This window comes from Histoplasma capsulatum (genome assembly GCF_000150115.1).
Source record: "Histoplasma capsulatum G186AR genomic scaffold supercont2.4, whole genome shotgun sequence".
NCBI lineage: Eukaryota > Fungi > Ascomycota > Eurotiomycetes > Onygenales > Ajellomycetaceae > Histoplasma > Histoplasma capsulatum.
The window spans coordinates 87281-103277 of NW_025544804.1; the positions used below are offsets into that span (position 1 = coordinate 87281).

Genomic DNA, 15997 nt, shown 5'->3' on the forward strand with positions numbered 1-15997 from the left:
TGACTACGCGGCTCCTTGTAGGAATCGAGTTTGTCGGAACAGAACCGAAGTTGCATGTTCGCCAGGTTCGGTTTGTTCCACAACATCCTGGGAGATGTCTGTGCAAACCTAGACATGCTTTGCCATATCCAAACAGGAGATACAAATTTGAACTTGGGAATTGGACAATAGGCAGCATTATCAGAATGTCAGCTTCTGTACAGTATTCTGTATTACTACATCAACTGGAATTCAGAATGCAGACCTAGCAGCTTGCCTGAGGGTTGTTTGAGAGTATCACCAGTTGAGACTTGGTGGGTTTCGGGGTCCATGTTAACTAAAATGTACGCATTTCAAATAAATAAATAAAATAAGAGTCCAAAAAGGGTGGCCGCTCAGAATCTTGCTTGTGATAATTTCCTATCCTTGTTATGGTCGCACGATTGAGCTCTTGTCTTTGACTTGCAGTCCAAAATTGTTCGGGAGACACACATTTCCATCACAGCGTGGTATTCGACAGTAATCGGGTTCTAGAATCTCAAGAGCAGAGTAGAGTACATTTCCAGGGGATGAAATGTTAGAAGCAGTGCATCCAATCTGGAGATGAAACTTGGAGGACAGCCCTCCAAAGGCTCCTGGGTCATGTCGCGAATTTCTAGAAACGGCAAAGCGCGTCCACATGTTAGGATCAAACTAACTTCCGCAAAGTAAAAAGAAAAGCGCCAACAAAAATCTTTTAAAAACCTGGGCCGCATATCGCTGAGGGGTTGGTGATTATTTATTACTGATGTCAGTCTCTTGGTCTTTTCTAAATATCATGTTATTATACCCCACAATCCAATTGCGCCTGGGCGGTCAATATGTACACACTTTGAGCTGCTTTTGACTCTTTCGTCTGACGCGCCTCCACAACAGTCTAGACCGCTTGAGTATTCGCGACCTGACATACCCTGTGCTGCGCCAATTGGCGTCACCACGCCGCATTGGGTTCCTGCATTGAGCAAACCGATTATCAAACGAGCCATCCGACATATCTTCCCTCGGGAACCTGCGAACGTCGCGAATTGCGTGGGTGACGAGACGAAGCGTGGGGGACGCCGTCGTCCGTGTTTGCCATTCACGGATTCAGTTTTGCTCTGATTCTGTTCTGCAAACCCATGGCGGAGACGGTGTCCATTACAATCTGTGGCGATGGTGGATGCGGTATGTTCCATACCCTGCCTAACTGAGAAGCTATTAATTTTCAAGTTTTTCACATCCTCGCAATATTTTGACTGAGGGCAAGGATGGATCTCATGATCTTTATCAAAAGTTATATGCTGGGATAGGAGATTTGTTACAATGGGTTGGGTGTTGATTGCTAAATGTTGCTTTTGGCTATGGGATGTAGGGAAATCATCTATCACGCTGCGATTGGTACGCAGCCAGTGGACACATGAGTGAGTTTATGTGCACAATTGTTGAATTTATCTAAATATTAAGGATGGCTGCTCATAGTGTTGGAGTAATCTAGATATGATCCTACAATCGGTATGCATCAGTTCCTAAAATCTACCTCAATGCCTTCCTCCTTTGACGCCTGGAATTCGACTATTACGTCTACAAGTGCTCTAGGGAAATGAATACGAAAGTCAAGAAATGGTTTCCTAACAACATGCCTATATATACTAGAGGATTCATATTCCGTTACCCGCACTGTTGACGGTGTTCCATACTTCCTTGCCTTGACGGATACAGCTGGCCAAGAAGAATATCGTGGTCTATGGGCGTCCTCGAATCTCAAGTCTGATGCATTCCTCCTCGTCTACGATATCACAAATGCATCTACATTGGAGGCTTTGGACTACTTCGTGGACATGATCGACATAGAGGCAGAGCAGCGATTGGAAACCAATGCGCGATTGATCAAGGAATTGGGCCCTCTACGTCACCCAGGAGAGCAGGTTGCCGTTGGCATGGCTCCACCGGTAAGGATTGTGGCTGGAAATAAATGCGATTTGAAAGACGCGAGGGTGGTGAGCGCAAGACAGGGGTTGGAATATGCTAGGAGAAAAGGCTGTGGCTTTATGGAAACGAGCGCGAGGGAAATGGTAAATATTGAGGAGACATTTGCTTGTAAGTTCCACGTTTCGAATGTGGCCGGAATTGCATCTTGCATAGTTCGGATCAGAAAAGCCAGACTGGGCTTAGTGGTGCATATATCTGTTTCACCCGTACTTTTTATGGTTGTGCTTGGCGAAACTAACTTACTCCCAGTAATCATTCGTCGTGTAGTGGAAGCGCGGTATCTTCATCATCGCCAACAATTTCCCGCCCAACCCCAGACCCCTGGTTATTCATCACTTGAAGCGCATTCTCTACCCCAGAGCTTGTTCTCCCCCGACCTTATTTTAACATCACAGGCTGATTTTCATTCAAGAACTCCAGCCCTCACCGCCAAAGAGAGGGAAATTACGGACAATAATACCGATGATCAAGCAACGGGAAACTCCACACAGAAGCCAAACCAGTGGCAAGGTCTGGGACGAGCAATCTCGAAACGTGTTCGAAAGGTGAAACACCGGGACACCGCAGACCCAGGCCATAAATCACCACCCTCAACTGCTCATCGCGAAAAGAGCATATCTGAAACAACAGAGCTTCCTCGAAACAACCCACCGCAGCCTAGCGGGAAGAGAGAAGACGATGGCACTGAAGTTGCAAAAGTCGAAGTCTATGCGAACAAAAGATGCGAACCTAGAGAAAATCAGAGAACTTTGTGGAGATGGCTCTTTTGCCGAAATCGGTGAAACGTTTCTATCCATCCTTACTTCTTATTTATATATATCGAATATCCCCTGTCAGCTCAGCTCCTCAACTTAGGTGTTGCGCAACTTATTTTTGATCCTTTCCATATATCTTATTTGTGCATATTTTCCTCCATTATATCTTTTTATTCTTCCCCCTACCTCCTAACACCGTTCTACGACCGCTATCCATGATATCTTGATCGCAGACGGTATGCTCATGACCCACTGTTTATTTCCTTTGTCTTCACATTTCGGTAAACTCCCCTAATAGCGCTGTTTCGGCTCCACTGGACCTGTCCGCATGCTCCTACTCATGTTGTGATTTTGGAGAATATTCCCTTTGATGCCGGTCTTCTTCCTTCTTTCTATAAATATTTCCCGTCCATGTCCTGGGGTAGCGAAGACTCGCCATAATTTCATTTGTTACGTGCGTGTTTGATACTCTACATTCTGGTCGATTTTCCCGATCGGCAATTCCGGCCACACTTACGCTTACGCCATTACTTCTACTGGATGCCTTCTGTGGATTTCCTGAAGAGAACACCCACTTCAGTTCTCAATCATGCGCTTGCCGCGTTAGTGTCCATTTTGCCATGCCGTTCGTTCCTCTATTTTTCTTTTTCTTCCGGTCCAGTTACCTTGGTCACTTATGATATGCTTCCGGGATAAAATGTCTCTATTGTTTTGTTTTTGGATACCTTACTTCTTCGTCTTTGATTTCCGTCACCGGACCTCCTCTCCTTTCTCTTCTTTTTTTTTTTTTTCGTGGCCATTTTTTGACCTTTCTCTCCTGGAGAAAGAACGACATTCGTTCCTTCACCTTTTTGGATGAAAAATAAGACTTTATACAAGCGCGAGCCTTTTCTTTTCTTTATTCACGTGTATGTATTTTAGCTATACTTTTTACCCACTCTTACACTCCTAAATATAGCGATGTATCAATTGACGTGGTCGCACAGAACAAGAATCTTCATTTGCTACCTAACAATCTAACTAAATTAAGGGAGGTCTTTTGGCCAAATACAAATCCTAAGAGGAACAGTGATCGATGTGGGACAAAGTACGTCGAAGTACCACTTAAGTGTCATACAATGTCCATCTTTCAAATCTCACACGCGACGATAATGATTGACAATTCCAAAGATATGAAATAGAACTTCCATTGACGCACTAGATATATGTACTAAGGAATGTAAGGTAATCTAACGCCCACCGTTTATTTCTAACCTTATCCCTGAAGCCGTAAACCCCACCTCATCCGCACACTCACTACTACTTCAAGGAGACCTTCAGTGAGAAATCCACAATCCCAACCCCCTGATGAATACTGCTAGTGGACAAAATGTCGACATCCTCAGCCGCAAAGGACGCCGCATTGCTTTCGTTGAGGCCACCACTGACCTCGATCAAAAACGAGCCGCGCGGTTTTCCCTTCGCCGTCCACGAGTCCTTCAACAGCTTCGCCGCCTTGCCCACCTCAGCCGCGGAGAAATTATCAAGCATGATGATATTCGCACCAGCATCGATGGCGGCATTCGCTTCCTCGATGTTGCGGCACTCGACTTCGATTTTCATGGAGAAGCCTCCTGCGGCGCGCGCCGCGGCGACGGCCGTGGGGATGGCCTGGGCTATTGTCGCGGTCGAGACGGAGGACGCCGCCTGGCCTTTATTGTAGCAGGCCCAGACATGGTTGTCCTTGAGCATGGTCATGGAGCTGAGGTCATGGCGATGCGGGTCCGCGCCGCCGACAAGAACGCCATATTTCTCCACGAGCCGGAAGCCCGGGGTGTTTTTGCGGGTTCCGGCGATGATTCCCTTCCAGCCATGGGAGCGGAGGATCTTGACGAGGGTAGATGTCCTTGATGGAATTGATATTGTTGTTTTAGTTTGGGTTCGTTTTGAGGAGGAGAAGTCCATTATGTCATGGCTAAGTGGAAGGGAAGTTTTGGGGGGGGGGGGGGGGGGGTTTACTTCGTAGCAATCCCAGAGCATCGGGCCAGGATGTTCAGCGCGACCCGCTCACCCAGGAGGATCTTGCGCATTGGGCCGCGAACGATCGCACATACTGTGATCGGTTCGATCGTTTCCCCCTCTTTGACTTTCCACTCAACCCTGATAAACAGATGCAGGTTAGATATGGCTTCTCGGGATTGAGTATATGCATCGGTTTGACGGGTGGAAGAGGATAGAGTGAATAAAGAAAAATGGTGGGTGGCCCATACGTGCAACCCAGCTGTGCAAACACTTCATCGAAGAAAGGCACACCAGCTACAACGCCCTAAATGGGTCAAATAAAAATTCCAGTCAGCATTTTTTGCTCGAAAAGGGTCGGGATATGCTAAAAATAGAACATATGCCTCCACTCCTGAAACGTGCGATGATCGCTGCCAGCCTTGCTTGGCAAGAGCAGAACACAAAAACCAAAGGTATAACTATCGCAAAGCTTCTCAGCTCTTGGGAGTGTATAAGCCAGGACAAAACAAACCACAGGTAAAACGGCATATATCGATCCCAAAAATATAGAACAACAACGAGAGCAGACGATGCATTTTACTCCATGGGGCGTTAGGGAACAGGCCAATTCTCAAGTAGAAAAAAGGTCATATCATATCATACATACCTTGCTTTTCCCCAACAGCCTCGCTTCGCCGAGAGCTTCCCCGACGACGAAGCCACCATAGTCGAAGCTGGGGCAATCCTCCTCCAGCCAGGTGGCGATCGTATGCTTGTAGGTCAGCGGCAGGAGGTGAGTGAGGTCTCCGTAGTTTGACGCCATGTTCAAAAGTTGGCGATAGAGCTCGAGTTACGCGGGGCGCCCGAAAACTGGCTGAGAAAGGACAGGATAAGGTGAAGGAGCTAAGTTAACAGCCTAGCAGTGCTAGTAAGGTGACTTGCGAACGGAAGGTTCTTCCTAGACGGGTCGATTGGTATTCGACTGCCAGATGTCAGTGGTTGAGCTGGTTGTGGGTATAATGTCACTCCTAAATATGCGCCATGTGCAGGCCCCATGCAGGACCCATGCACGCCACCTGGCCAGGCGTGGGGGTGGGGGTGGCTGGTGGTTGGTGGCGGTGATTTCTTGGGGCTTCCAAGGTTTTTCTGGGCGTCGGGAGATCCAGGACCCGATTTTCCGACGGTGGCGACCGTTGGCTGAGTAATCAACATCGGTTCATGTCATCGGTTCCTTGTTCATCATCATCAATCTGCCAATCTACGACGTAGTTAGTATTCGATCAATATGCCACCAGCTCTGTTTTCCTCGCAGAAAACGAAATCAACTCGGCATCCCAGAAGCTTCTGGATATGCTGCACTGTCAAACTCTCAGTAAGCCTTTGACCTTGGAAGCAAGAAGTACTAGTAACTTGTATCCGTCGACAGTATTCTCGGCCTATGCACGCCGACAGACAAATAATGCGGTTTCTCACCTGGTGCGCTAGTCCATTCAACGGCGGCTTCGCAAAAATTCTTGCTTTGTTTTTGGAGCATATCAGAGTTTCGGTTTTAATTCCTCTGATAGGTAGCTCCAATGTCGTCTCTTCTTTGCAATCATCGTGTTAAGACTTGCAGGGCCTGTGCAGTTCTACTACGACACTTCCCGTCATGGGGTTGTCTGTAGATGCCAAGCTACGCTATCGTAGACTCGATTTCTGCCATCCAGGACCAATCAATCCTGTAAGAAGTGTACCGAAGCTACCCTACAGCGGATTGTCCTGCATGTGCTTGGCGCATCAAAGAATAGATAGAGTCGATACCTCCAAAGCTACGGAGCTTTGGTATCTCACGGTATGAATGGACAAGGATTCGAGAAGCTCCCTTATAGACATGAAACATCAAAGGCGTCCGTCGAGACGAGAACTCGTCTGCGGTGCTTGTATCGTCAAGCGAAAGGAGCATCACACGGGAAGCCATTGTCCGTTTTTTTTCCTGGCTTTCTGGACCGACATACTGCGGAGATATGCGCTGAAAGGGGGCACCCACTGATCGATCACTCGGTTGAATGCGATGGCGATCGGACGGATGTGTGAACAACCCGTTGCCGCCGGATCAGCCAACGTGGGACATACTCTCTGATGTCCTGGGTACAGATCCGTAGTTTAGCGCTGGATTGGCTGGTCTCCAAGGAAAGGGGAGCAGCGGAAACGGTGGCATGTTGAGATACCTCAAACTGTAGCACCCCAGCATACCAGGATTCCTCGAACACAACTGTCCTATCTTCACAGCTGGCAGCGTTGGTGCTTTTTTCCCTCGCAACTCTCCATGCCCAGTATGCTGTTTTTGTTTTAAGTTAGTAAGATTTGGCAAAAAGGGTGAGGTGGGCCGGGCGTGTGTTGATAGATTGAATCGAAGAATGTGGATGAACGGCTTCTGTAATAAGTTGAGCAAGAGAAATAGGCATACGTGGGTTGCGCGAGTTCCAATCTGTTTAGCAAAGCAAAGATGTCAAAAGGACATGATGGAGGACGGAAACTACCTTTTTCTCATGTTTGTCCATTTGCAATCGAAGCCGAGACACTGTCACAGTCAAAAAATATGACACCGCCGGTACATGTCATATATTTCAATAACAGCGTACACAATACATACCGTACATACTAGTACCGTATGGGCGTATGTGCGTATTTGCGAAGAAGAAATCGTTGCAAAATAAATAAATAGTGCCGGCGCATAAAAAGTACAATACGATTGCATAAAACAACCTTGCAATATAGCCCATGCTTTGTTCGGTCAATAAAACTCTCCTGGCCGAGCCCCGACCCCGAATACGACGGGGAGATCGGTCGAACCTGTCACCCTCCTTCCAGCTGCATCGTCGCGTCAGCGAAGCAAGCCCCGTTTGCTTGCGTCTTGCGTGCTATCGGACAAATCTATCCGTCGTCCCTGTTGAGTTAGAAGAGATGCGGGACCCGAGAAGTCAATTCGTCGTCGATTATCAATTTCAAGGGGCTGGGGGATAGGAATGCTTCTGCCTGAATAATCCAAGAACACGCTCTCGGCATCTATTATTAGTGTGCCTCTGTCTGGAGAAAACGTGCTTTGGGCTTTGCACCGTCCGAGCTCGAAGCCCTGGAGTTCATTCTTATTGGACGCGCTGCATCGATGACAAGCAGCAGCGCAGTACCCCAGCCGTCGTTTGGAGCAGCCGTTTCAAAAAAATGCTTGCTTTCACCCCGAGCTTTGGCTTTTCGTGTCGCAGCTTGAGCTTGGCCGCCTGTGGCTGATGTTTACCTGCTTGCGCGGAAAAACCCCTCTACCACCTACGGCAATCTCAAGTAAGAGGAGTTTTTATTTTACGAATGTGTTTGCTCTTCATCGATTGGGCTTCATCTCTCATACGATAGTTCCAGCTCGTATAACAATATCCTTTTGAAGGAAGAAGTCAAAAAAAACATTACTGCCTAATTTTGATTTACGCAAAGCCAATGTCGGAGGCTTATCTCTCTCAGAGGTTAGCAGGCGCCAAGTGTCGTCCCACGGCTGCACCGAGGAACAGTGGTGACCCGAGAGCAGGCTAAGACTCCTTCATTAGAGAGCAGGAGAAGCTGAGATTGACGGCGTGGAAAGTCGTTGAATTCGAAGCTAAGGTTTACCTGGCCCGGCTGCGAGAGCGACTGTGTTCTCGAACACCATGAGGCAGCTATGCCAAAAGGCAAAACAACGACATTCATTGCCATGAGTTATGTGGTTTGGTCCACTGTGATGTATATCTATATGTCTTTGGTGGAGGTAGATTCGCAAATGCAAATTTGGCTTCTTGGACTCAATGTTGGATTGAGGCGGGTTGAAGATGGCATGAATGAAATTTCCCTTTCTCCTAAGGGCTTGTTGGAACATCTAAAAATATTTAACTATTGACAAACAAAACCGTTTAAATATTGTTTTTATTGCTTGCTAAACTTATTCCATTATACCACTATACAATGCGTATGTCAAAACTAAGGTAGTCATTATAACCATGAAGTCTATGGTATGGTTCTGTTATCCCATCTGCAAACCTTGCCACAAACCGGCACAACCCCTTCATCCCAGTAATCCAACGACGCCCAATATACATAAAGAAAAGGGCCGTCTCTACACATCACCGCCAGAAAGAAAAAACTTGAAGTACATTACACTGTCCAATGCCGGCAATTCTGAATAAAAAGAAATGTAACCAAAGAAAAGCAGAAAACGGGTACCCCCGCTGCATTTCAATCTTTCTTCTTTTTTTTTTTTTTTTCATCCTGATGGTGACCTGCTCGCGTGCCTCGGGCTCCGGCTGCTTGGCTTGCTGTTGCTGCGGCCAGTCAAATCCCTTTTCATGGCTAATAGAATATGTGCAGCGCACCGTTCACACATGTAATTTGTTTCGATTGGTTCCTTTTTGATCAATGGACAAAACTGTTTCAATCCGCAGGTTCTTGTCCGGACGAATACTGAGTGGCCGCAGGAATGGAGGTTGTAATATTGGGAGCACATGGTTTTTCAGACCGTTGTCCTTAATCGATCCCCCTTGTTATCTAGTGCAATGCGATGCCAATAGAATATTATGTTTTTGAGGGCTTCTTCCCGGAGAGTTTTGAGGAGAGTTTGATGTTCGATATCAAGAATAGAGCATGGAAAATATATGCGGGATACCGTTGCGATATAAGCTAACGGCCAACATGTGAGGAAATGGTATTGTTGGACTAGATGAGAGAGCCAGGTTCCTGAATACACATATAGAGGAACAAGACAGTGGTGATGTTGATATCTAGGCGACTCTGAGGTGGATACGGTGCGGCTCATTAATAATAAATAAATCAAACATGCCAATAACTGTCAGTATCATACTGGCTGTTTCAAAATAGAACTCTTGTCATGCTTTTTCTTTCTTCAATGAGTTTGTTCAGAAACCAAGGCAAAGCGGTGGTGAAAATTGTTGAATGCTTCTGTTTAATGGTTCTTACTGGATCCAGATGGAGGCCCATATATCATTGAAAGAAAGGAGGCGAGATTGAATGAATATGTTGATAAAGAGTGTTAAGGAGACAATGAAGTATTTAAAGCTCCAGTGCTCTTATATATATATATATATATATATATATAAGAACAAAGCAGGGCGGGATGCGGAAGGGGTTGAAATGGCCCCTTTAAATCAGCAGTCAATGGAACAGATAAAAGAAAAGTGTTCTTTAGAAATTGACATAATGGGGAAATATCAAGATGAGGCCACTTCACTTCTTTGCCTACTTGAGCTGCAATATCCTAATTTGATGTCGGGTCAATAGCATTACTGAGCAACGCTACAAAAATAATCATTGCCAAAGGGGTCAATGTAGTTCATGAAATATGGAATGCAAGAGAGTGTTGAAAGTGCAATATCAATGATATTGTCGCATACCAGTATTCACTCTTATTGAAGAATTCACCAATTGAGGATACAAGAAAAATACCAGTATGAAATGCGATAACGCGGAGGTCCTCCTTTCACCTTTCTTTTGTTCTTCCGAATCCATGGAAGGTAGACTTTTCTCAGGAAGTCGCTGATGAAGGAATCGGAACGGAAAAATGATTTACCTTCCTCCATCAAGGTCATCGTCATTTGGTAAAGCGGAGATGGTGAGACCAAAAGTTGACGACTCCCTTCGCAAGCTCTCACCGTGACTTATTTGCAATCATACTATAGGTAAATATGTATGTGTTCATGAATAGCTAGCTTACATTAGCTGAGAGCATCAAATGCTGGATGATGAACGATGCACAGCGGTGTATTTCATATCGGGCCGTGTTCCACAAACTTTGCACTTAAATCACAGCGAATGATGGGGTCAGGTAATGGGTTTACATGTTGCGGGGCTGCCAGTTAAGTTGCCTTGGGACATAATTTTTTTGAAAATCTGGAGAGACGGCTTCGGATTGGCAAGCTCTCTTTCAAATGTCTAGAAATGCAGAAGATATTGACGCTGTGCATTGGGCATTCAAGCAGCAGGATCGTACTGCAGATAAAACAGTATCATCTCCCCAGATTCTAATTGGCAAAGGACTGAAAGGAAATATGTTTTCTTTCTCATAGGTTATGAAAAGGCGTTCGTGCGAGAACTCGAGATAGAAACCTCATTGAGAGTGGCTATAAAAGCATTACTTAGAAAAGTAACCAGCATGAAGAGCTGCAAAGCTCTAGTGAAGTCGAGGTGACACGTCGCATGAGAATTTACACAGTGTCTTTTATCTCAACTTTAATTTCTTTCACGACGAACCTAGAGGGTACCGCCCTTTTCTCTTACTCCTTCCATGCCTTGTACACAATCTTGGACCCCCAAATTTGCCCCTTCCTCAAGACACTCATACCCCTCCAATTGGGCTCGTTCGGAGCGTTGATATATCGGCTAGGTTCCACGCAGAAGCCTGATCGTGGTCCCCGTGCTGGCGCGCTGCCAACTGACGGGATGTTAATGTACTTTCCGGTGTAGAACTGGAAGGCGGGTTCCGTGGAATGGACTTCGAGGTGAATTCCTGTGACCAGATGTCTGAGTGCTGCGTTCAGGCGCAGCGGTCGAGATCGAGTGTCGGCTGGTATTGAGGCTGGATCCGTATCCACCACAAAACAGTCGTCAATGTCTGGAGAAGTTGCGCCGAGGAAGAAGGGCTTATTAACCTGTGTAGAAGTGTAACGCTCTATTGTGCTGATAGGGATGCCTGTGGAATCTGTCGGGAGATAATTGTCCGTAGCTAAAACTGCTTCTGTTCCTTCAATCGTAGGCCCATCGCCTAAGTTAAAGTAACTGCGAAAAATGGCTCGTATTAGTATGTGCCCTCTTTCGCAAAATGGAGTGATTACTTTGATTTTGAAATTGCACTGGAGGAAAGCGATACATGTGCTTTCAGCTGTATTATAAGAAAACTCGCCCGCTCACCTATGATTCGTAACTCCCACTACAGTTTCGTCACATTCATCCCCCACAAACTCGACTTCGTACTCAATCTCTAGGACGGGTTTGGAAGGTTCCCCTTCTTTCCCTACCTCCTTGCCGGCTGTATACCATACTCTCAGTTCCACCGTACCCGGATAGCCCTCGTCACCATCCTTGCTTAGATACTTGAATTCCAACCCTTCCTTTCCGTTTCTAAATACAGCGTTGGGGCCGTCGAAGACCTTGGAGTTCCACCCATCCTTCCCACCGTGCAATGAATGAGGCTCCTGGTTTGTTGTAATGAAGTATGTCTTCCCATTGAGATTTTCAATGACTGAATCTTTCAGCCGGTTTGTAGTGCGGCCGATAGTCGAGCCGAAATATGCGGTGTTGTACTTGGCATAATCCTCTTGGGTATCGAAGCCAAGGACGATGTTCTGGCCGGCAACACGAAATTCCTGAAGAATGCCACCTAGTGCGATGAAGGTGAATGCGGATTCGTCCAAAGAGGATGCCATGTTTAATAGATTTTGTTTTGATGAGTGGCTGATATAGTAGGGTAGGCGGATAACTTAAAATAACTTAAAAGAGTTGGGGGGGATGATTTGTTGACATGACGTAGTTGAAGTTACCCCGCGAGAAGGAAGCAGGAGTTGGGAATAAGTTTTCATAGATTGCCGGATATGATGTCGACAGCCTCCTACGAAGTATCAAAGAGTTTAATATACCCATTCAACACAGCTACAGCTCTTAAAAGCTGCTAGTATTTTGCCCCACCAAACTCTAAATATGCGCCAGCGCGTAACTTCACAGAGCCTGCGAGATATCAAGTAACCACGCAGAATGTTTTTCATCCAAGCTGCATCTGGCAAACAATGCTTAAGGACTGCCCTGAGCATGACAATTCCTCAATTACTCAAAACCACTATAAACAACCACAAAAACTAAAACATCTTGATGATTTCAGACTTTTTTCATATCACAGAGGCGCTGGCAGGAAGTTGAATTAGGGCTTTTCATTCACGTGTTTTAGTTAACCTCTCTTGGCATCAGCAGTATTGCTAAGTAACTGCGTCATAATGAGGGATTGGATCAAGTTTGAAATTTGACACATTTCCAACGTTTTCCCTGTTGGGGCTTTGAGCTTCACGCTAATCTTTTCCTTTGACATTTTCAGGTCATATATTGTGTGCACTTGTTCACTGTTAACAGTGAATGGTTCCATAAAGTACAGGATCTGGAGAGGAATACTACAAGTAGAGTAGCTAATTATCATACTAAGGTTCGCAAGTTTGGTCCAGCACCAGGGGTACCTACCTGGCTACAGAATTTCGAAATTGACCACTGTATGTCCAGAATGATAAACTAAGGGTCTTTTTTGTAATGGGGAAGATCATTTGATTTTAAAAAAAGTTCTATGAGTTTTTTTTTTTAATTTTTTTTTTAAACAAAATTATATCGAATTACCTGGATGCTACTTCGCGATGGTCATACAATGTTGATTTAAACAACATCCCGATCATTGGAGCGATAATCAAGTTTCCAAGACCATACATATTTAACATTCGGGAATTGTCCATGTCACCTAGCCGCTTGGCGAAACATGCATTATGAAGGGTGTTACTTGAAGGTGAATTTCAGAATTTCAGAAGGCGTTGACGGGCCTATTTGCACTAGTAAATGCACATTAGAGGGAAGAGTGAAAAAGGGAGCAGAGAGTAGGCCAAAAGTCCGTAGCTTAGAAATGATACCGATATATAATACTTACCACTATATAAGTAGGGAAGTTAGCTGGGAGCTTATTGTTATCATTGCCTTCACCTAGCTATTTACTTATTGCGCACGTTCAGTGCATCAGCGCAACGATTACCAATTATGTATTATACCTATATTATATAGGCTTCAGAAAAAAGGTAGGAAACGAATACATTTCGACGACCCTCAAGCGAGAAAACTCACTATATACAAACGCCAAAGCAGAAGTAAAAGGATTGCATTCACGTTCAAATCAAGGCAGCGAAAACTGTATTTAGCACAACTTTTTTTTTTTTTTTCAAACAAGCAATTTTAAATCATGTGGAGACACAGGAGCTGGAACTAGAAGTGACAGGTATGTCAGTCTTGATCACAATTTATTCCTTTGATACCCCGCAGTGTGGGATCGGTTTGAATGGATAGAGTTACATATCTATCTCCATCTCTGTGTCTCCTATGCTAATGCAGAGAAGAGTTTGCGAAGAATGACAGCCAGTGTTTTCTTGTTTGCTGAGAACTCGATATGGAGGACGAAAAGAATGTCAGAACGCCTTCTCTCTTGGAGCGCCTTCATTCGTATTTCGGGTTTTGCAGGGATTGTGGCGTATGGGAAAAGTTAATGTGTTCGGGGATTGGAAGCACATATGTAAAGAGACAAAAATGAACATAGAAGAACCGTTAAAACATCAATGGAATTTGTCATTTGCCATTAGCTTGAGATGAGATGTCGTGTATGTAAGGGAGTGGGAGAAAAGCGAGAAAGGAGAAATTAGTCTATTTGGACAGATTTCAAAAAAGTTGAAATTAATAAGGGTTATCAAGTGCAAAAGAAAGAAAGAAAGAAAGAAAGAAAAAATACGGAGCGAGGACAGATAAAGAAAAACTCGAAACGAATTATGCATTATTCATGTAATTTTTAGCTTATCGTTCCGGCTTATATCATTGCAACAGTTGGATTTAAAAATTCTTTGAAGTCAGCGTCCTCAACCCAGTCTGGTTGTATGGGCAGACATGAATTAAGGCCCCCGGTGAGAGAAATCGGTCGACAATACGCCTGGGTTTGTTGTGCCGAGTCAAAGGATATAAGAGGCGAATCGACAGTGAGATCCATGTTTTCATCCAAAACGCCTCCTTGAGGCCACGCTTGCTGTCGCTGGAGGAGGCTAGGATTCATAGATGGTTGAGACCCGGGGGTATTGAAGAACATCTGAACTTGAGATTGGCTGGCTTGGGCCTGCGCAAGCTTTTGTTGGGTGTTAGATGGTTTCTGGAGCTGCTTTTGCCGCTGAGCATTCATTTGCTGCTTTTGGTAAAGTTGATGCCGTTGATGCCGCAGAACTTGCTGGCGGTGTTGTTGGAGATTGTCCTTATTTTGTTCCTGCTGCCGCTGGTGATGTAGCAAGAACTGGTGTTGGTGTTGCTGCTGTTGAACTATACCTTCTAGTATATGTTCGGGCATCTGCTGTGCTCGGGAAGGGAAAGTATGTGGGCTGGGAGGGGTAGGTGGAAGCTGATTGGGATTTATTGAAAACGGGGGGTCGAACAAGGACTGCCTCGAGGGAAATGTTGGCGAATGCTCACTTTCCGAGCCATCTGAGGAATCCTGGCGCTGCATGAATCCGGCACCATTCGCAATCAATTTCTTCTGCGCCAATTGTAGATCATCTTCGAATGGCTCGTCACTTGAGTGACCCTCCTGCTTAAGCGCTCCTAATCGTTCTAGAATGTCGTGCGTAAGGGGATGTCCGTTTGCCGACTCCTTGAGCGGGTCGCCTGGCCACCCTTCCCCGTCGAGAGTCATCTTATAGAGCGCTTGGAGGCCAGTAACCAGCTGTGCCTGCTGTTGCTCTAGCATTTCAACATATCTTTATAAGAGAAGTATTATTTAGCAATGCCCTATCTAAACGTTTCCTGACAAACCGAACGAATACCTGAACGACCAAAATCGCAAGAAGTACCAGTGATGTTGGGAAAACGGAAAACCAAACTCACCCTTTAGGATATACTTTATCATGGGCCTTTTTCCGCTCACCAAATACACAGATCGCATTATCCGTCTTACATCGTCCGCATGGATTTGCTCCATCACACTGCAAAGATAATCCCTATGTAAACACGTGATCGCGACAGAATGGCATCCACTCTCCCAGAACAAGTACTAGTAGAAGTTCATACCTTCGACTTTTTCAATCGACACCGATCACAGGCCTTGCACACTCTTTTGCGGGCATTGCCTTCTGATGGGGATAAAGCGTCCAGAGGAGGGCTTGGCTGGTGAACCGTCATTTTGTGATTGAAGGGGCTGCACACTGTACGGCTAGTGATATTACATCAGAGCGCAGAGTTGCTGAACTAGTAGATATCTCAATTTCGTACCGCCACTGGGACCAATCCACAGCACAGCACAGCTCTATGATCTTGCGCTTGTGTGGAACACCTGGTGGCGAAGAAAGGATACCGGCTGGGTGTCCGAAACAGTGTGCTAATTTTGGATCTCCAAGCTAATAACTACTTGAACTGACGGTCGTCAAACGAAGAGCTGTACTCATATAGGATCGACGGTAACTGTGGGTGTATGTGTATCTGCGTTCTGTGGGGAACGA

General features: G+C 45.6%; 5 protein-coding genes across 5 annotated transcripts; 1 reads left to right on the forward strand and 4 right to left on the reverse strand.

Moving 5' to 3' along the window:
* Positions 1-745: 745 nt before the first annotated feature.
* Positions 746-3228, forward strand: HCBG_03126 (GTPase Ras2p; the record flags this gene model as incomplete). Its single annotated transcript, XM_045430175.1, has 6 exons — positions 746-768; positions 900-1182; positions 1370-1418; positions 1493-1509; positions 1651-2094; positions 2236-3228. 5 exons carry the CDS (start codon positions 1137-1139, stop codon positions 2766-2768), a joined length of 1089 nt encoding a protein of 362 aa, XP_045288318.1.
* A 492-nt stretch (positions 3229-3720) lies between these two features.
* HCBG_03127 (nicotinate-nucleotide pyrophosphorylase) lies at positions 3721-5743 on the reverse strand (the record flags this gene model as incomplete). Its single annotated transcript, XM_045430176.1, has 4 exons — positions 3721-4626; positions 4740-4880; positions 4991-5046; positions 5389-5743. 4 exons carry the CDS (start codon positions 5542-5544, stop codon positions 4041-4043), a joined length of 939 nt encoding a protein of 312 aa, XP_045288319.1.
* Positions 5744-6754: 1011 nt separating this feature from the next.
* HCBG_03128 (uncharacterized protein) lies at positions 6755-7483 on the reverse strand (the record flags this gene model as incomplete). The annotated part of the gene is made up of 3 exons (XM_045430177.1): positions 6755-7038; positions 7168-7188; positions 7354-7483. The coding sequence occupies 3 exons, from the start codon at positions 7481-7483 to the stop codon at positions 6755-6757; spliced, it is 435 nt and encodes a 144-aa protein (XP_045288320.1).
* A 3193-nt stretch (positions 7484-10676) lies between these two features.
* Positions 10677-12216, reverse strand: HCBG_03129 (UDP-glucose 4-epimerase; the record flags this gene model as incomplete). Its single annotated transcript, XM_045430178.1, has 2 exons — positions 10677-11510; positions 11643-12216. 2 exons carry the CDS (start codon positions 12155-12157, stop codon positions 11009-11011), a joined length of 1017 nt encoding a protein of 338 aa, XP_045288321.1.
* Positions 12217-14328: 2112 nt separating this feature from the next.
* On the reverse strand, positions 14329-15680 carry HCBG_03130 (uncharacterized protein; the record flags this gene model as incomplete). The annotated part of the gene is made up of 3 exons (XM_045430179.1): positions 14329-15259; positions 15387-15484; positions 15570-15680. The coding sequence occupies 3 exons, from the start codon at positions 15678-15680 to the stop codon at positions 14329-14331; spliced, it is 1140 nt and encodes a 379-aa protein (XP_045288322.1).
* Between the last annotated feature and the right edge of the window lie 317 nt (positions 15681-15997).